The sequence below is a fragment of the Panulirus ornatus genome, chromosome 12, assembly GCF_036320965.1.
Source record: "Panulirus ornatus isolate Po-2019 chromosome 12, ASM3632096v1, whole genome shotgun sequence".
In the NCBI taxonomy this organism is placed as follows: Eukaryota; Metazoa; Arthropoda; class Malacostraca; order Decapoda; family Palinuridae; genus Panulirus; species Panulirus ornatus.
The window spans coordinates 66,637,403-66,658,332 of record NC_092235.1 but is presented as its reverse complement, the minus strand read 5'-3'; the positions used below and the strand labels follow the sequence as shown (position 1 = coordinate 66,658,332).

General features: G+C 39.2%; 2 protein-coding genes across 2 annotated transcripts in view; both read right to left on the bottom strand.

Annotated features, from left to right (window-relative positions):
- The window catches only part of LOC139752158 (uncharacterized), a 105,576-nt gene that overhangs the window by 13,964 nt on the left and 70,682 nt on the right, over positions 1-20,930 (bottom strand). The gene's annotated exons all lie outside the window — the stretch shown is intronic.
- Positions 7,807-20,886, bottom strand: LOC139751772 (uncharacterized). Its single transcript, XM_071667313.1, has 2 exons — positions 20,878-20,886; positions 7,807-12,563 (listed from the first exon to the last, which is right to left on the bottom strand). Exons 1-2 carry the CDS (start codon positions 20,884-20,886, stop codon positions 10,278-10,280), a joined length of 2,295 nt encoding a protein of 764 aa, XP_071523414.1. The 3' UTR covers positions 7,807-10,277.

Genomic DNA, 20,930 nt, shown 5'->3' with positions numbered 1-20,930 from the left:
AATAGAATATTCACTATGAAAATAAAACCATGAGGATAAGGTGGAAAAAAAGTATATATACTTGCAAGAACAACTGAAAGACATTTTTATGAAAAAAAAAGAAGATATATAGCTGTGAAGGTGTCTGAATAAGACTGAGTGTTAATAAGTGTGCAGTTTGGCCCCCAGGTAATGCCTTGCTTTATGCGGTGTTTACTTTCAATGAAAATCTTACACGAGAAATTGCATATAGTTAAACCATAAACACACCTAGAAAAATGGGGTACGTGCAACAGTGTGAAATATATCAAAAATGTATTGTAACCAGAATTTCATCAAATTAGTACACTTCTCCACCCACCAACCCTCGGTGATGTTTTTGTGCACTTTCTACCACACAGTGAATTTTGACCACATAAAAAGATAGACTGGGAGATGTAGGTTCCTTGCAAAACAACAAAATAGCATATAGTGATCCCTCATTAAGCAAGGGTAAGTAATATGGCAAATCAAAATAAAAACAAAACAAAACCAACATGTAGTTAATAGTGCTAATATGTAGATGCATGCAAAAGTGCATGGCCATAAACTCAAACAAACACAATGACATATATACGTATATAATTACGTAAAGACTAATACGCGGTTTATAAATCCCAAGACCTAGCTTATGGGGCTCCTGCAGCTTCAAGGTTGTGCTCAAATGTATGTATGTATTCTACGCACCTATGCATACTGTATATTCAACTGTTTCTTAGTAACATTCTTTGTTATTCTATATGTTTCATATTTTTTTGGCAAGTTGGGAAAACTGAAATATCCTTTTAAATCCAAATATTTAAAAATTCAGGATTGTAGGGAAGTTTTCCAAACAAAAGATGAATTGAGAAAAACAACAAATCAGGCCAGAGGACCAGGGCAATGGCCTGGTCAGAGAGACAGGCCAAAATTCTTAGGCATTACCAGGTTTCTGGCAGCAAACAGCAGTTCTCCACTTGGTTCTTAAAGAAAAAAAAAAGGGGGGGGTGATCAATATAAAATTTTTTTTTTTTTCAACAACCAGCTCTTTCTGACAACCATACAACTGGAAAATCATGAACAAATGCCCATCATCAACCAATATATAAAAATATCAAGGAACAAACTGGGCAGCCATAGACTTCAAGTTTCAAATTTCAAAGAAACATATGTGGATGACTATCACTTCATTCAGCCGACACCTTGAAACATGATATCTCTCAGCAATACTGTATATGAAGGAATAGCTCATAGTTATATCAACATCTTACTGAAAACCCCAAAATACTACAGCATGACAACCTGCAAACAGACTATATTCCTGATGCTACCATCATTCATGAAAAACACCAATTGACAAACAACTGGCAAATCAAATAAGTACTCTCAAACTTTCTCATTATGCACTACCAATGGTTCAATCCACCTTTAGATCAGAACAAGCACAATGAATGTGATTTTGAATTCTGCAACAAGTCTGTGTAACCACTGGATGCAACCCACAGTCACTATAGTTGAGCTAAAAGATCTTACTTCTAACCATCCATTCTTCTGCAATCACTATACAAATTTAAACTGTTTGCAGAATTTAGCTGATGATGGGCCATAATTCTTGAATTTAACTAAGACATTAGAGTTTGCAATGATGCTAGAATTGAAAAATGTGAAATCCATCAATAGAGAATGAATATCACGAATCAAAAATATGACAACTACTAACAGTTCAACTAATTAGATTAAAAATCATTTGACATAAAAAATAAGTTCACAAGAAGAACTGTAAGAATACCAACTAAGGTCATATAAAACCTAATCTATCTATATATACATACAGGGTATGTGTTGCCAGACATTATGGTTGAAAAGTTGCCATTGGTGAAGTTGTATCATTGTTATTGGAAGAAAAAGAGTACAGAGTACAGATGAGTCAAAACCCTTCTTACTCCTAAGGAATTCATCATTTCCATGCTCCTGAGTGTATTGCAATCTTTGAAGCTGCAGAAGCCCCATAAAAGGGGTCCTACAGTTAATTAATAATAATATAAAAGATTGGATCTGGCAGCGAATGGAACCATGGAAGCGGAAGTAAATCATAGGGTGGGGGAGGGGGCGAAAATCCTGGGAGCCTTGAAGAATGTGTGGAAGTCGAGAACATTATTTCTGAAAGCAAAAATGGGTATGTTTGAAGGAATAGTGGTTCCAACAATGTTGTATGGTTGCGAGGCGTGGGCTATGGATAGAGTTGTGCGCAGGAGGGTGGATGTGCTGGAAATGAGATGTTTGAGGACAATATGTGGTGTGAGGTGGTTTGATCAAGTAAGTAATGTAAGGGTAAGAGAGATGTGTGGTAATAAAAAGAGCGTGGTTGAGAGAGCAGAAGAGGGTGTTTTGAAATGGTTTGGGCACATGGAGAGAATGAGTGAGGAAAGATTGACCAAGAGGATATATGTGTCGGAGGTGGAGGGAACGAAGAGAAGTGTGAGACCAAATTGGAGGTGGAAAGATGGAGTGAAAAAGATTTTGTTTGTTTGTGTGATCGGGGCCTGAACATGCAGGAGGAAGAAAGGTGGGCAAGGAATAGAGTGAATTGGATCGATGTGATATACTAGGGTCAACGTGCTGTCAATGGATTGAATCAGGGCATGTGAAGCGTCTGGGGTAAACCATGGAAAGTTCTGTGGGGCCTGGATGTGGAAAGGGAGCTGTGGTTTTGGGCATTACTGCATGACAGCTGGAGACTGAGTGTAAGCGAATGGGGCCTTTGTTGTCTTTTCCTGGCGCTGCCTCGCGCACATGAGGGGGGAGGGGGATGTTATTCCATGTGTGGTGGGGTGGCGACGGGGGTGAGTAGGGGCAGACAGTGTGAATTGTGCGCAATTGTGTATTTGTGTGTGTCTGTGTGTGTGTCTGTGTGTGTATATATGTGTGTACGTTGGGATGTGTGGGTGTGTGTTTGCGTGTGTGGACGTGTGTGTGTGTGTGCATGTGTGTGGGGGTGAGTTGGGCCATTTCTTTCGTCTGTTTCCTTGCGCTACCTCGCAGGCGCGGGAGACAGCGACAAAGCAAAATAATAATAAAAAAAAAAAAAGATTGGAAATCTACCTCCAAGTAACTGGACAATCCCGTCCTTTGCAAACCTGCGGGATTGGGGTTTACATCATACTCAAAAACCATACAAGTATTTGACACCCCCCTCCACAAGAATTCAAAAAATGGTTAACATCTTTATAGCCTGCTGTTATACCAAAATCATTCATAGAGGCTTTCTCTCCAAAACCTTTAATTACTATGATGGAATCCCCTTACGAGCAGTTCTTCAACCTTTTCGTCTCCTCCTACAAGACCTCCATCATGTCCTCCCATGTGCAAACAATTTTCTAATCATATCAAAGCACTGAAAACTTCTCAAACAATAACATCATTCAGTTTCTACACTGGCTCCCTGAAAACAAAGATTGCATCCTTAAAATTCTCCGACAACCTCTGAACTCCTAGTGAACATAAATCCAAGGTTCACTACCACTCAACAAAACTCTAACCATACTAGATGTCATATAACACAAGACACTTCCCACACCATAATGTCAACATGTCAACACAAAGGCCATAAACAAACTTAATGTCCTTAGAACACTTACTGACACCAGTGTCGGGCAAGAAACAGGATTCGTTAGTGCTCTATACAAACAACTGATATGCTTAAACCCTAGACTATGCTTTACCTGCCTGGTTATGAATTGTCAAAAACATAGCAAAACAGAGCTTTCTGAACAATCACCAGCTGCCTAACAACCAAAAACATTCAAAACCTGCACAATAAAAGAAAAATATTCTCAATACATTTTCACCTCAATATGCTCTGCTGTTCTTTGTAAAAGCACTAGACCTGTTCCACTCAAACTACTTCATGACCAACCAGTTCCCTACGTAGATATAAGAATAGTGCTTCATACATCAGCAACCTACACTTATGATCCCCCTTCACATAAGAAATGCAACAAACAAAAAAAATACAAACAGCATAAAGAAATCTGGGAAGTTTTATGATGGAGATTCTTCAAGAGGTGGGATGCCCTAAGAGTAACATTCTCTCTCCACACAGAACAAATAGGTAGCTACACAATATAATGACTTTATAAGCTCAAAATTATTGCCCTTCTTAAACTAACCTTTAACTATACTTCACCATACATACATTTATTGGAAATCACATTAACCAGGTATGTATAAGTTGCATCTTCTTAAAACCTGTCAGAGACTACTGTTCCAAGCATGCAACTTTCCACTTTCTCAAATGTGTTCTGGACACAAACCATTTTTCAAACATTACAAACACTGATTCAATATGTCATAGGATCCCTACTGCCATATATGCAAACTCTATACTTAAATGTCTTGCTCTCAGTTCACACAATCATAAATGCCAAATCAAAATACTACTTGACCTGTGCTCTAGCCCAGTGGATGTGGCCAGGTTTGTGTGCTGAAGGAGCCCCAAACTTTAAGGTTCCTGGATCAGGATAGTAAATAATAAGTTCTAAAGATTCCATCTGCTATGGGTAAACTATGAGTAAGAAGTTACCTTCAGCAAGGCTGTATCACTGTCTTAAATGGACAGAAAGGAATAACAGTCTGGTCAAAGGCCTTCTTGCTCCAAACAAGTCTATCACTTCCTGCTCCTGAGAGGAGTGCAGTCTTGATGCTACAGAAGCTCCTTAAAAGGGGTCTTAGAGGTTTATAATAAAATAATATGAATAAGTGGTTTAGAGTGGTTGAGAATGTGTGGATTAAATGTTCGCTTCGAAGAACGTGTGCGAAAAATACTTGAGAGAAACAAAAGGATTTGTATGTAGCATCTATGGATCTGGAGAGAGCATATGATAGGGTTGACAGAGATGCTTTGTGGAAGGTGTTAAGGAAGTTATAAGAAGCACTGAGGAGTTTTGATCAAATGGGAAAAGTGTGAGTAGGTAGACAGGAGGGGTAGTGGTCCCAGGTGAAGATGGGCCTGCAGTATAGGTGTGTGATGTTATCATGGTTGTTAAATTTGTTTATGGATGGGGTGGTGAGTAAGGTAAATGCAAAGGTCTTGGAGAAGAGGGTGGGTATGAAGTCTAGAGGGTGAGGGGAAAAAAGAAAACAAAGCGAGTCAATTATTTGCTGATGACACAGCACTGGTGACCTATTCAAGTGAGAAACTGCAGAAGTTGGAGTCCAAGTTTGGGAGTGTGTGTGAAAGGAGAAAGTCGAGAGTAAAAGTGAAAAAAAGAATGGTCATTATGTTTAGCAGGGGTGACGAAAGGGGTTAATTGAGGTGTGAGTACTGGTGTTGAAAATTTGAAGTAGAGTTTTTATATACCTGGGAGTGGGAAAGGGAGTGAATGGAACCATGAAAGTGGCAGTAAACTAGATAGCTGAGTAAGGGGAAAAAGGTACTGGGATCATGAAGGAATGTTAAAAACAAAAACTTATCTGGAAGGGAAAAAATTGGTTTATTTAAAGGTATAATACAATGATGTTATATGGATGTGAGGCATGGAGTTTTATATGAAAATGTGCAGAGCAGGGTGGATGTATTGGAAATGAAACGTGTGAGGACAATATGTGGTATGAGGTAGTTTGACCAAGTAAGTATTGAAAGCGTAAGTGGGAGGTGTGGTTGTAAAGAGAGTGTGGTTGAGGTACCTGAAGAGGATGTGCTGAAAAGGTTGGACATATAGAGAGGTAGCGTTAAGAAGAGAGGGCTGAGTCTTAGAGGGAATATCCTTACTTGGCCCCCTTCTCTGTTCCTTCTTTTGGAAAATCAAAAACGGAAGGGGAGGATTTCCAGTCCCCCGTTTCCTCCCCTTTTAGTTGCCTTTTACGACATGCAGGGAATACGTGGGAAGTATTATCATTATTATCATTATACTTGATAGCCATTTCCTGCGTCAGAGGTAGTGCCAGGAAACAGATGAAGAATGGGCCATCCACTCATAAATACACATACACACACACACACACATATATATATGTGCTGGAAATGAGATGTTTGAGGACAATGTGTGGTGTGAGGTGGTTTGATCGAGTAAGTAAAGTAAGGGTACGAGAGATGTATGGAAATAAAAAGAGCGTGGTTGAGAGAGCAGAAGAGGGTGTTTTGAAATGGTTTGGGCACATGGAGAGAATGAGTGAGCTGAAAGATTGACCAAGAGGATATATGTGTCGGAGGTGGAGGGAACGAGGAGAAGTGGGAGACCAAATTGGAGGTGGAAAGATGGAGTGAAAAAGATTTTGTGTGATTGGGGCCTGAACATGCAGGAGGGTGAAAGGAGGGCAAGAAATAGAGTGAATTGGATCGATGTGGTATACCGGGGTTGACGTGCTGCCAGTGGATTGAATCAGGGCATGTGAAGCGTCTGGGGTAAACCATGGAAAGCTGTGTAGGTATGTATATTTGCGTGTGTGGACGTATGTATATACATGTGTATGGGGGTGGGTTGGGCCATTTCTTTCATCTGTTTCCTTGCGCTACCTCGCAAACGCGGGAGACAGCGGCGAAAAAAAAAAAAATATATATATATATATATATATATATATATATATATATATATATATATATATATATATATATATATATTTTTTTTTTCTTTTTAATTTTCCAAAAGAAGGAACAGAGAAGGGGGCCAGGTGAGGATGTTCCCTCAAAGGTCCAGTCCTCTGTTCTTAACGCTACCAAGCTATCGCAGGAAATGGCGAATAGTATGAAAAAAAAAAAAAAAAATATATATATATATATATATATTTCTTTTCTTTCTTTCATACTATTCGCCATTTCCAGTGTCAGCGAGGTAGCGTTAAGAACAGAGGACTGGGCCTCTGAGGAAACATCCTCATCCAGCCCCCTTCTGTGTTCCTTCCTTTGGAAAAAAAAAAAAAAAAAAAAAAAAAAAAAAAAATATATAATATATATTTTGAATGGAGAAAAACTGGAGGAAGTGAAGTGTTTTAGATATCTGGGAGTGGATCTGTCAGCGGATGGAACCATGGGAGCGGAAGTGGATCATAGGGTGGGGGAGGGGGCGAAAATTTTGGGAGCCTTGAAGAATGTGTGGAAGTCGAGAACATTATCCCGGAAAGCAAAAATGGGTATGTTTGAAGGAATAGTAGTTCCAACAATGTTGTATGGTTGCGAGGCGTGGGCTATGGATAGAGTTGTGCGCAGGAGGATGGATGTGCTGGAAATGAGATGTTTGAGGACAATGTGTGGTGTGAGGTGGTTTGATCAAGTAAGTAACGTAAGGGTAAGAGAGATGTGTGGAAATAAAAAGAGCGTGGTTGAGAGAGCAGAAGAGGGTGTTTTGAAATGGTTTGGGCACATGGAGAGAATGAGTGAGGAAAGATTGACCAAGAGGATATATGTGTCGGAGGTGGAGGGAACGAGGAGAAGAGGGAGACCAAATTGGAGGTGGAGAGATGGAGTGAAAAGGATTTTGTGTGATCGGGGCCTGAACATGCAGGAGGGTGAAAGGAGGGCAAGGAATAGAGTGAATTGGAGCGATGTGGTATACAGGGGTTGACGTGCTGTCAGTGGATTGAATCAAGGCATGTGAAGCGTCCGGGGTAAACCATGGAAAGCTGTGTAGGTATGTATATTTGCGTGTGTGGACGTGTGTATGTACATGTGTATGGGGAGGGTTGGGCCATTTCTTTCGTCTGTTTCCTTGCGCTACCTCGCAGACGCGGGAGACAGCGACAAAGTATAAAAAAAAAAAAAAAAAAAAAAAAAAAAAAAAAAAATTTTTTTTTTTTTATATATATATATATATATATATATATATATATATATATATATATACACACATAAATGCCCATACACATACACAGACATATACAAATGTACATAAACATTGTCAGGGCTCCATATTTTCAAACATGTCTACCTTTAACCTCACATGTAGTGACCTCTCTCTCTCCACACATCCCTCAATGCTCCCAAGACATTCACCCCATCACCCACCCTATGACCCGCTTCAGCTCCCACAATTCCATTCACTGCCATGCTCATCCCCAGGATTCTAAAACATTTCACTTCCTTCAAGTTTATCAGCCACCAGAACTGTGTCATCAACAAACAATACCTGACCTTCCTCCCAAGTCCCCCTCCCCCACCCCACCACCACCCACCAGTGACAGATTGCTGACTGTATGGGCTCAGATGACAAAGTACATAAGAGGGAAAATATGTTGGAAATGGAATGTCTGAGGACTATACGATTATAAGTGGTGTGCATATGATTAACTGGGTAATAATAAGTGATACAGAGATAAGTGATACAGAGATGAAGTGTGATGATAGGAAGGGTATAGTTAAGAGGGCTGAGGAGGGTGTTTCAAAAAGGTTTGGACACATGGAGAGAATAAGCTAGGAGAGGTTGACAATGAGGGTATACGTGTCATAAACGATGGTGTCAAGGAGAAGGAGGAGACTAAATTGGAAATGGATGGAGGGAGTGAAAATAATTTTGAGTGCTTGGGACTTGAACATGCAGGAGGGTGTAACGTGTGCATGGACAGAATGAACTGAAGAGATGTACACTGGGAACAATGTGCTGTCAACAGACTGAACCAGGGAATATGGAGTGGTATAGGTAAACCATACACAGGTATGAGGGGCCTGGTTGTGGATAAGGGGATGTGGTCTTGGTGCATTACACATAGAAGCTATAGAGTAGATGCAGATGAACGATGACAAATCTTAATGTTACTAAATTTACCTTAATAACACAGGAAACAGCAAACAATTATGGGAAGGAAGACTCCTGGGGTAAGAAGTAAGTTTAAATATAGGTGTTACCAGACTCTGCATGCATGAGGTTACAGCATGTATGAAAAGTCTCTTTTGGCAAGACCGTACCAATGAGTATAATCTTATCAAGGAAATGCTCACTCCAAAGAAGTCCACATTTCTCTGCTAATGGAAGCAATATAGCCAAGAGAAAGGGATCCTGAGTAACATCAGGAGGTCCTGTGGTAATTATAATTAAAGTAAAATAACTATATATGTATATATAGGTTGTAACTCTAATCCAACCCTCGGTGGTCCAGCAATTTTTTAATTAACCGCCATCATTTTGTGGATCTGCCCCTAGGGCAGCCCTGTTAGCAGCACTAAGGTGCCAAAATCTGTTTACACTGCAGCCTTGCTAATTAACAATCCTATTAATTTCTTATAGCCCCAGAAAAAGTGTATAAAGCTGACGAATCTGCCCTATATTGATGCATGCCACAAAAAACCATTGCCAATGATATTGAGAAGTCTCCATCTGGGTGAAGGTTTCCAAGGATAGGGTAGCAATTCTTGGCTGCAGCAATGCTGCAGGAACACTTAAAAACCAAGCTGATGGTAACTGGTAAAAGTGTTCAACCGAGGGTCTTTAAAGGGGTCAACATCTGTTTTCCAACATTTTCTGTGGTTTGGGAATGGCCAGGTCCCAAGGTTGTCAGATCAAAGAGGTACAACCTGTATATGTATATACTTTGCATTTTTAGTTAATTCTGCTATCCCAATACCATTTCTAAGGAGCTCCTGCAGCTCTGAGAGTGTGCTCCATGCAAGAGCAAGGTAAGGAAGGCTCCTATGGAGCGAGAAAGTCTTTGATGACTTCTCTTTTGTCCACTAATGATGATATAGCCTCAATGAAGGTGACTTGTCACTGGTGTTGCTACCACTCCCATATTGAGTTCATTCATACCTATTTACCTCACTATATACATGCATTTATACAAACACATGGTTGTCCCCTGACTTTGCAATTGGTAATATTATGAGCAAGATGTCACCCTCAATAAGGCTGGCTGGCACAGATAGATTCTGTGCATGGCAACACCACAAGAACTCAACCTTGACTAGGCTGTAACATTACAGCATCATCAAAGAGCTCACCCTACCTTGCTCCCATACTGAGAGCTGCCTTGTAGCTGTTAAGCCTCATAAAAGAGGTCTTTGGGTTGTGCATTAAATAATAATACAAATAAATGGAATTTAATCACTACATGGCTTATGTAGGTTAATAATATAAAATATCTTTACCCTTCTTGGATGACCACAACACACCTCCTCAACAATATCTTCACATACTAAACACCAAGTATGAATACTGAAGTTTTTAAGTATCACTATATGGAAGAAATTAAAGAGAATGTGAAGTATGAAAAATTATGAATGAGGATACAATGACCATGTTTCTAATTTCCTTAGTTTTGTACATTATTCTGGCCTATCGTAAGACTGAAATATCTCAAGGTGTCTGTACAACCGAGTCTATAATGCTGCTACTTGAAACTGATTTACTTGGTTCTGGTTTTAAATTTAAGCTTTGTATCCCATAACAATTTAGAGGTAAATAATAGGGTGGCATTCCTTCCAACTCTGGAGGGAATGTACAACCAAATTTGATATTTTTGTGTGATCCAGCTTTGCTGTTCATAAATTGGCCAAAATGAGACATCATCATCATAAGAGGCCAGTAATTGGCCCAGTGAGCAACAGAATTCATTTTTGCACAACTTATATTGGAGCCTAACTCTGAAGACATATCTACTGTTTTGTCAGTAATTCTGCCATCTAGAAAAACTGTTTCTGTCCTCTTAAGTGATTTTTTTCTTTGGGTTGCAGCTCTCTTCCTCTTAACTGGAAGGCTATGAGGTTGATTACCTATTGTTTGAGGCTTGCTCTTTCTTATTCTTATATGAGTTATGTCAGGAAAAGCACAGTGTGCTTCAGGGCAATTTTGATCATTTGCAACCCTTTCTTGCAGAACATGATTACCTTGTTCTTCAAGCTCACTATCAGAAGGATGAATTACTGCTTCGTTCTCTGTTGCTGTGTCAGTGTTTGAGGAGCACATAGATGCTAAATCCATATCAACAGAATCTGTGTCTGTTTCATCCTCTTGATTTCTTGACTTTATATGTTTCCAAAACATGCCACACAGGGAGCATAGCTGCCCATCACACTCATGATCAAAGTGATGTCCCCATTCACTTTTGTCTTTTGGTGGAGTTGTGAGAGTTGCATAAGTACAATATTCTTGTGTTTCTGGTAAGGTATCACCATCAAAAGCTACTTTCCTGCATGATATCTCATTACCCACACCATAGTCAATATCCTCAGCTTCAAGAAGTAAATCATTGTATATCTCCTTCAAAGAGGGTACCTCACTCAGTTCATTTTCTTCTTTCATGTCCATCATCTGCTTTGTCTCTATATTTGTGTCAGACATTTCATTGATTTCCATCTTTCTTTCACTGCAATTACTAGCTACCTGTTCAGCAGAAATGGAAATCTTTGAGTGTTTTACAATGTCCACCTGTTCTGCATCTAATACATTTTTTCCCTCTTGCTTAAATTCATCATAAGGTTCAATTATGTCTCCTTCAATATCTTCAATGGCAGCCCCTGGAAAATTGTAGTGCATACCTCCTGAACAACTTAAATCTAGAGGTTGCTGACATTCATACAAATCTAAGAATGGGGGCTCATCTACAGATGAAGACAAATCAATTGTCTTGCTCTGTGGAGGAGTTAAATGAAGTGAATAGTCTTCTGGGCTCATGTTCTCTTCGCTGATATTGTCATCTACAATAGATAAACATGTACCCAACTCTGGGTCATGTGATGCAGTTACAGTTGATCCACTGAGAGAGGGGCGAATGCATGACTCGGCTAAAGCAAGCATATCTGGGTCAATGCTTTCAACATGTGAAAATAATCTAACTTTCAGTTGTTGCATGGTCTCTCTCTCAATAGAAACACTCTTCTGTAACAATAACTTGCTTCCTGTCATAACTGGTACATCAGTGGACAATGAATTAAAGGGATAAGCATTACTTGAAGACCCACAGTCCAAGGGTGACAAAAGGATACTAGGTGGTGAGGAAGGGGAAGTAGGCTCTGATAATGACACAGGACTAAGGGAACCATAGTCACTTGAAGGGGATGGCTGGGAAGGCTCAATATGTTCCTTCTGAGGCTCTACTGGTTTAGGAACTGGTTTACTTGGATGTAGCTTCCTAAAGTGCTTGTTCAGGCTAATATAGGAGGAGTAATACTTCTTACAGATAGAACAGTAATGTCTAGTAGGCACTTTATTTCTTGCATGATCTTTCAAATGTTGGCTGAATGTGTTTCTATCCACTACTTCACTACACATTGAACAGTAGTAACCACTTAAAGGTCTGGGACCTGGAGAGGGTAATGGAGCAGGAAAAAATGTAGGAAAGTATTGTGCTGCCTTATCTGGCTCAGGCGTTTCCTCTTGGTACAGGGTAAATGGCAGGTACACCGGGACAGAGGGAACAGTTGGGGTAGAGGAAACTGGACGGAGAGAAACAGCAGGAGGGAGGGATAGATGGAGGGTGGCTACTTCGTCCAAACCCAAAGCCACGGTCTTAAGCTCCCTGAGCCATCTGCACTCCCGGCAACTATGAGGGTCAGACTCAATCTGCGGCCCTGTCTTCCCTCCATGGCTGCTTCTACTGCGGCTCCGACACCTACAACCATGCCTGAGGGGGACCACTATTAGCTAACACATGCAAAAGACTGAACAAAACCTCTTAAGCATATAAAATTGGTAAAAGCAAGCACTAAAAATAGAAAATATTCTAACGAAGACACATTCCTTATTTATATTTGACAATAAAGCAAAAGTAAATGGATTAGTGCAATTCAAGCATTGATATCCTACAACATTTTGGGCATGCAAGTAAGCATCATCACATTTTGGGGCAATTCAAAATAATCTACATGCACAAAGTAATACTGAGATGGATAAATATGTAGGGAAAAATTGGTGACTTGAATAAGTACTGGAAAATGTAATTAGAGAGGTTAAAAGGTGAGGTAAGAAAACTGTACTAAATATAAAATCAGGGGGAATGAAGGGGACCTGCAAAAAAGTTAGGGACAATGCTGTGAAAAAAGCAGTTGAATTTTGTGAACAAAAGAAAGTTTAATGCCAAGAAATTGTGTGTGGCATGGTGACTGAGGGGGTGATTTTGGTGATCACTGAGGAACAAGAGGTGTAACATGCAACAGTGCAACCAAGGAGATTTAGTAATTATACTAACAGAAAGCAACTAAGGGCTAATTTGGAAGAAAAAGAATAAAGAAAGACTCATCAGTTGTACAATATGATAAGAATAGGGAAGATGAAGATCTCTTGATGACACCAAGAAGCTTATTCAAAGCAAACAAACGGGTGTATTGGATTAAGAAACAAAAAGCTGGAAAGAGTAATGAGTCGAGGAAGAAGACATGGAATATTCTAGATCTAAAACTACCAAATGTTATATAAGCGCAGCAAATTATAAGCATGCTAGATCTCATTTTCAGTAGACTCACTGTTACTATTAAATTTCTGAAGATTCTGTGGTACTGTAGTCAATAAAAATAAGAGCTGAAACATGTTAAAGAACTTGATGCAGACCATGTTGGTGCACAAAGACGAGTGGGGTGGGTTGGTGCATGAAAAAAACACATTCTAAGTTGTAGGTACAACACGTATCTCCCTTGCCATATTTGCCTTGTTAATCATGGTGCTTCACTTTTGTGTGCTTCCCTTTATAATTATGGATATGTGGCTTCAAGGTCAGTTACATTACGTGAATAAACTTTAAAGTTTGTAATACTAACACAAAACACAAGGAAACAGTATGGACAAAGTATTAAGTAATAACAATATACATGGATGAGGAATGATGGAAGAGAAGAGCTAAAGGCTTTGACTGACTATGTGGCAGTGGATGAAAGATTTGACAAAGGCTATGCTAAATGCTAGAGTCGTGAGAGGATTCTTTGGAGACTCACCGTCTTGTGGTTCTCTTGGGGGTGAGGATCAGGAAGAAGTGGAGGTATGGTATAAGGAAGAATGGAAAGGTAAAAGTGTTGGCAAGTGAGAAGACGAATCAGAAAAAATGCAGGGAGGAGTAAGAAAGAAAGGTAACTGAAACCTTAGATGGAATGCAGTGAAAGTAGGAATGCAGTAATGTATGAGTGAGGTGTTTAAAATGTTTAGAGAAATACTATTAAAGGTTGTAGAATCAGTAGTTGGATATAAGGTAGAAAGATGCAGGAATGAAAAGGGCAATGCATGGAGGACACAAGAGATTAAAAAATACTGTGGAAGAGAAGAAAAAGGCATATGGTAGACTGCTTGATAGGAATGTACCAGTGGAAGTTCAGCAAAGCAGGAGGGAAGAATACAAAATATGTAACTGGAATGTTAGGAAGCTGATGCAGGAAAGCACAAAAAGAGTAATGAAGATTTTGAAAGGAAGTTAAATCAAAAGTTTCCGGATAATAAGAAACTATACTGAAAGGAGGTGAAAAAGAAACAAGGTGGATGTAAAAGTGGAAATCTTGATATGAGAAGTAAGGTAGGTGCTGAATAAAAGGGAGGAAGTGAAAGGAAGATGGAAAGAACATTTTGAAGAATTGATGAATGAGGGAGAAGGGGAGGCAATGGTTGTTACATGTATGGGTATGGAGGATGGAAGGAAGAGGACACAAGTGCAAGAGGCTATAGCAATAAGGGAGGTAAGAAGGGCAATACTGAGACTGAAGGTAGGAAAGGCGCCTGGAGTGGATGGGATTATGGCTGAAATGCTGAAGTCTGGAAGAGAAAGTGTGAGGGGGTATGCATCTTATATGTAATTTAGCACTGAAACAGAAGGATGTGCCCGAAGATTCAGAGACAGTTATCGTCGTTCCTTTATTCAAAGGAAAAGGTGCTAAGGATGTATTTAGCAATTATAGGAGAATAAGTCTGTAAGTATACCAGGAAAAGTGTACACAAGAATGTTAACAGACAAAGAAATGGAAGTGACAGAATGCAAAATAAGTGAAGGGCAAGGGGGGTTTAGGAAAGTTGTATGCAGCTTTTATGGATCTGGAGAAAGCGTATGATGGAGTCGAGTGGAATGCTTTATGAGACGTATTAAGGGAATGTGGTATAGGGGGACAACTGTTGGATGGTGTGAAAGCCTTCCATATAGGAGCAACTGAGTGTGTAAGAGTGGATGGAGAGCAGAGCAAAAGTTTTGGGATACATGTATATGTGTATTGTACTTTGTTGCTGTCTCCTGCATTAGCGAAGTAGCGCAAGGAAAGAGATGAAAGAATGGCCCAACTCACGCACATACAAATGTATATACATACACGTCCACACATGCACATAAACATACCTATACATTTCAACTTATACATATATATACATACACAGACATATACATATACACACATATACATAGTTCATATTTGCTGCCTTTATTCATTCCCGTCACCAACCCGCCACACCTGAAATGACAACCCCCTCCCCCCACACACGCGCAAGGTAGCGCTAGGAAAGGACAACAAAGGCCACATTCATTCACACTCAGTCTATAGCTGTCATGTATAATGCATCAAAACCACAGCTCCCTTTCCACATCCAGGCCCCACAAAACTTTCCATGGTTCACCCAAGATGCTTCACATGCCCTGGTTCAATCCATTGATAGCATGTCGACTCCAATATACCACATCGTTCCAATTCACTCTATTCCTTGCATGCCTTTCACCCTCCTGCATGTTCAGGCTCCAATCACTCAAAATCTTTTTCACTCCATCCTTCCACCTCCAATTTGGTCTCCCACTTCTCGTTCCCTCCACCTGACACATACATCCTCTCTGTCACTCTTTCCTCACTCATTCTCTCTATGTGACCATATCACTTCAATACACCCTCCTCTGCTCTCTCAATGAGACGAAATGATGAGATGAAAGCAAAACTAAGGAAAAGGGGTGCAGAGATGGAGTGTAGCAGTGAGATATGGTGGCTAGTGGCAAGCCTGTTTGCAAATGATACTGTGTTGTTTGCTGAGAGTGAAGAGGAGATGCAGAAAGTGTTTGTTCCATGATGTGTGTAAGCAAAGGCAATCAAAGGTAAGTGCAAGTAAAAGTAATGGTGTTCAAACGGAAACATAGGGAAAGTATAGATTTTTGTAAAACCACAGAGAATTAAAGAGGAAAGTGTACTAAATTGTGCTGTGGATATGGGGGAAAAGACGGGAAGAAGTGAGAGAATTTAAGTATCTCGGAGCTGTCTTGAGTAAATGTGGCGATACGAAAGGAGAGATAAAGGAGAAAGCAGTACAGAGTAGAAGAGTCCAATAGAATAATGAAGGGTAGAGGTGTAAGTACAGAAATGGAGAGAGGATTAAGGGAAGGCATAGCCCTCCTAACCCTAATCTATGCAGCCGAAACATGGACATGGAATGAGTCACAGAGGTCAAGAATCCAGGCTGTGGAAATGAGCTATTTGAGAGCATGTGGTGTGACTAGATGGAATGAAGAAAGAAATGAAAGAGTGTATGAGAGATGTGGTATGGCAGGGATTGCAAAAGGAGTCAATTGTTGGGTGGTAGAATGGGTGAAATGTAACAGAATTAGGAGGTTTGAGCATGTGGAAAAAAAGCAAGACTAGGAGTTTACAAGGAGAGTGTACGATAGTTTAATTAAATGGGTTGGTGTGAGTGGAAGACCACCTGTGACATGGGCAAATAGGGCAGAGGAATACTGGAGGGAAAGAAATGGTGGAAGAATGTGTGGAATGGTGTATGTGAGGGAGGCATGTATGGACAGGTATAAATGGAGACTCTTGCCATGGCCACCCCTTGATGGGAGTCCCTGGCAGGAACAGGCATCAGAAATATACAGAGATAGATAACAATGAAACTTCAAACCAATAAAGAAACAAAAAAGACTACATTACTGTTCATGTTATGACCATCCCCTGATTCACCTGAGCAAGTTGAGAATTAGGGGACAGGCTTAAACTGTAACTTGTAAGAAGTAGTACTTGTGATTGCTTTGAAAAAGGACATTCTATTTCCACTTTATATCTTGAATGTGTAATATCATCTTTGCCATTCAAAATAAAATAAATAATGTCATTCTAATGCATTTGGTATTTATGACATCACAGAAAAAAAAAATGCTATTCATAAGCCAAAGACTGGTAATATACATTTCAGCTCATACCTCATGCACCAGTTGTCAATCTATCTATATCTCTGATGCCTGTTCCAACTGGAACTCCCTCAAGGGAAGGGCCACAGCAACAGAATCTCCATAACTGGTGGACTCCAGTGTTGCCTCCTAGCCTTTATGCCTCAACCTTAACATAGCCACTGGCAGAGGGCAGCCACTGGCAGAGGGCAACTCTACTGAAATGTTTGCAGAGGCTTCTACCTAATGTTCCTACTCACTATGGCTACCTATTAATGCTCCTGCCTTCTACTCCTTAATGTTTCTACCTAATACTCCTGCCCCAGCTCTCAACTTGTAAACAAATAATATGTGATTCATGCCATGGTTTGTGTACGGTAATGTAGCTTCTTACCCACTATGCAATGCCTCAGTGTGGCCATTTATCATGTCTACAAGGAATGTTACAGCTAATATGGGTTGAACATGACCTAAGGCTATCACTTGACGTAATATTTGAGGCGCTAAGGAGTTTGATGGTAGCGTGATACTCATGGCTATAGAACTACCGATCTAAAGAAAATTATTGATAGAGGTTACACATCTGAACTAGTTTCAGATTGCATGAAACAGGCTTTTTTTTTAAAGGAATACACGTCAAAAGATTCTGGAGTTACAATAGATGTTAGGGCCTGTAAATAAGCAATTAACTGTCACTCTTTTAGAATATTCTGTGATTACTCAGTCTGTGTTTATTGGGTATCTGTATGCAAGAAGCATTATGGTATTTTCTGTGATTATTTCAAGGGCAGAAGTGTTTCATTTTGTCATACTTCAGTTTTAAAGCAAAGGGTTTTTGGGCTAAAAAACTCGCTGAACTATTACTTGCAATTTTTTGCAATAGATTTGTTTGAAAACATCAGTGTAAGGAATATATTTCATGCTGAATTTGAATAAAGGGTTGAAATACAAGTTGGGGGACATTAAATGATAAAGTGTTACTCAGAAGATTCTGTGATTATTCCGTTCATATTTATTGTGTATCTATCAGTTTTCGGAAGCATTATCACACATTTTCCATGGTTATTGCAGTCATAGAAGCTTTTCATTATGTCATATTCCTATTTCAGTACAAAAGATTTTTGGGTTACAAAATTCCATGAACTATTACCAGCAATGGTATTTTTGTGAGTGTAATAGATTTGCTTGAAAACCTTAGTATAAGGACTATGTTTTAGGCTGAATTTGAATCAGGCTGAAATATATGTTGGGAGAGGTTAAGGCCTGTAAATAAGTGATTAAATGTTACTCTTTTACAAGATTCTGTCATTTTTATTTGGTTCTTATCTATTGCTATTTCATGTGTGGCGGGGTGGTGACAGAATGGATGAAGCAGCAAGTATGAATATGTACATGTGTATATATGTATATGTTTGTGTATGTATGTATACATTGAAATGTACAGGTATGTATAGGTGCGTGTGTAAGCGTTTATGTACATACATGTGTCTGTGGGTGGGTTGGGCCATTCTTTCGTCTGTTTCCCTGTGGTGCCTTGCTAACACAGGATACAGCAATTAAGTATAACAGAATAAATAGAATAGAATGAGGCCTGTAAATATGTAATTACTTGTTACTCACTTAGAATATTCTGCGATTATTCTGTTCGTATATATTGCGTATGTCAGTTTGGGAAAGCATTATCATATATTTTGTGTGACTGAAATTATTTCAATAATGTTAATGGATCATTATGTCTAATTTCAATTTCAAAACAAAGATTTTTGGGTTAAAAATTCCCTGAACTATTTCATTATCTGTAATTTTCGGTATTTTTGCGAGTAATAGATTTGCTTGAAAGAAAACCATGGTATTAGGACTACATTTCACGATGAATTTGAATCGGGCTTAAATATATGTTGGGGGATGTTAAGGCCTGTAAATAAATGATTAAACGTTACTCTCGCAAAATTCTGTAATTATTCGGTTCTTATTCATTGGGTACCTGTCAGCTTGGGGAACCATTTCAAGATATTTTACATAATTATATCAAATATAAAAGAATTTCATGATGTCATATTTCAGTTTTGAAACAAAAAATTTTTGGGCTAAAAAATTCCCTTAACTATCGCCTGCAATTTTTGGTATCTTTGTGTGTAACAGATTTGCTTGAAAACCTTGGTATCAGGTATAAGGACTATATAAGGACATAAATAAATATATAGGACTATATAAGGACATAAATAAATATATAAAAGCCCACATATGCACATGTACACACACACATCAACATATACATATGCAGACATTACATATGTACACATGGACATATTCATACTTGCTCACCTTCATCCATTCCCGGCGCTACCCTGCCCCAAAGGAAAACAGCATTGTTATCTCCTGCTTAAGTGAAGTAGTGTCAGGAAAACAAGACAAAAAAGGCCACATTTGTTCACATTCAGTCTCCAGCTGTCACATGTAATACACCAAAACCACAGCCCCCATCCATATCTAGGCCCCACAGACCTTTCCATGTTTTTTTCCGCCCTGGTTCAGCCCATTGACAGCACATTGACCCCGGTATACCACATAGTTCTAATTCACTCTATTCCTTGCAAGCCTCTCACCCTCCTGTATGTTCAGGCCCCAATTGCTCAAAATCTTTTTCACTCCATCCTTCCACCTCCAATTTGGTTTCCCGTGTCTCCTTGTTCCCTGCACCTTTGACACATATATCCTCTTTGTCAATCTTTCCTCACTCATTCTCTCCATATGTCCAAACCATTTCAACACACCTTCTTCTGCTCTCTCAACCACACACTTTTATTTCCACACATCTCTCTTACCCTTTCATTACTTACTCGATCAAACCAACTCACATCACCTATTGTCCTCATATATGAATAAATGAAAACATGAATACGAGATTTTGTTTTAACTTTAAAAACTACTGCATTATGGTGCTGTGTAACTCTAGCATCCAACAATAATAAGTCAGACATTATTCTTGATGATTTATGAGTGACCAGTGTCCATGATATTGTTTCCTACTATACTGTTAGATTCCTATGACATCTTTGGATGAGATACACAGCTATACAGCTGCTGGGAAGTTATAAATGGGCCTGAAGGTCAAGAGCATAAAATCTGGTTTAGTGAATTCAACTATGTCCACCCAGAAATCTGACTAGGTGCATAGAAATGGTTAAGCTTAACCCCTCCCTAGTATTTCACTCAGAAAATCCCAAGGCTATGAAGGACTTAGTAAAGTCTGTAACAACCATGAACTGGTAGGTTTTTGAATAACTTAGGATGTGACACAGAAAACCCTATTGTCATTCCCTTTTCCTCCCATTAACCCTTACACCATACCATGTCAATCATTACCACCTCAAGCTCTCACCACCACATTTTCTGTTAAGTAATCTATAAACATCACCTAAACTGAAGGATATTTCAAGAGCTATATAAATAAAAATTTGGTGAAGTACATAAATTTCTATATAAAACAGGTTTTAATTGCTCAATTTTCAAAATATATACCTTGATCTGTCATAGAGTTTCCAAGAATGTAGCCAGAATGTAAATTGAGGATAATTGCACTATGTATATGATGGATGCAAACGAAGACAGAAATTATTTAGACCAAGGATATTCCAGATGATGTTTATGGAATGACTAAAAACTGGATAAAAGGGAAGCATTTTGTGTATTAAGGAGGTGCCGTAAGAGATACTGATCTCTTATGAAAAATCGCTCTGGGCACAAAGTAAAAATGGTAAAGCACTTTTTCAACTGTGGTATTCCGTGTTTTACTTTGACATACGCCACGAGTTGAAGATGTTCATGAGGGGTTTGAGAGGTTTTACGTACCTGATCCATTCCAGAGAATCAGAAACAGTGTCAATATTGTTGATAAATTTTTG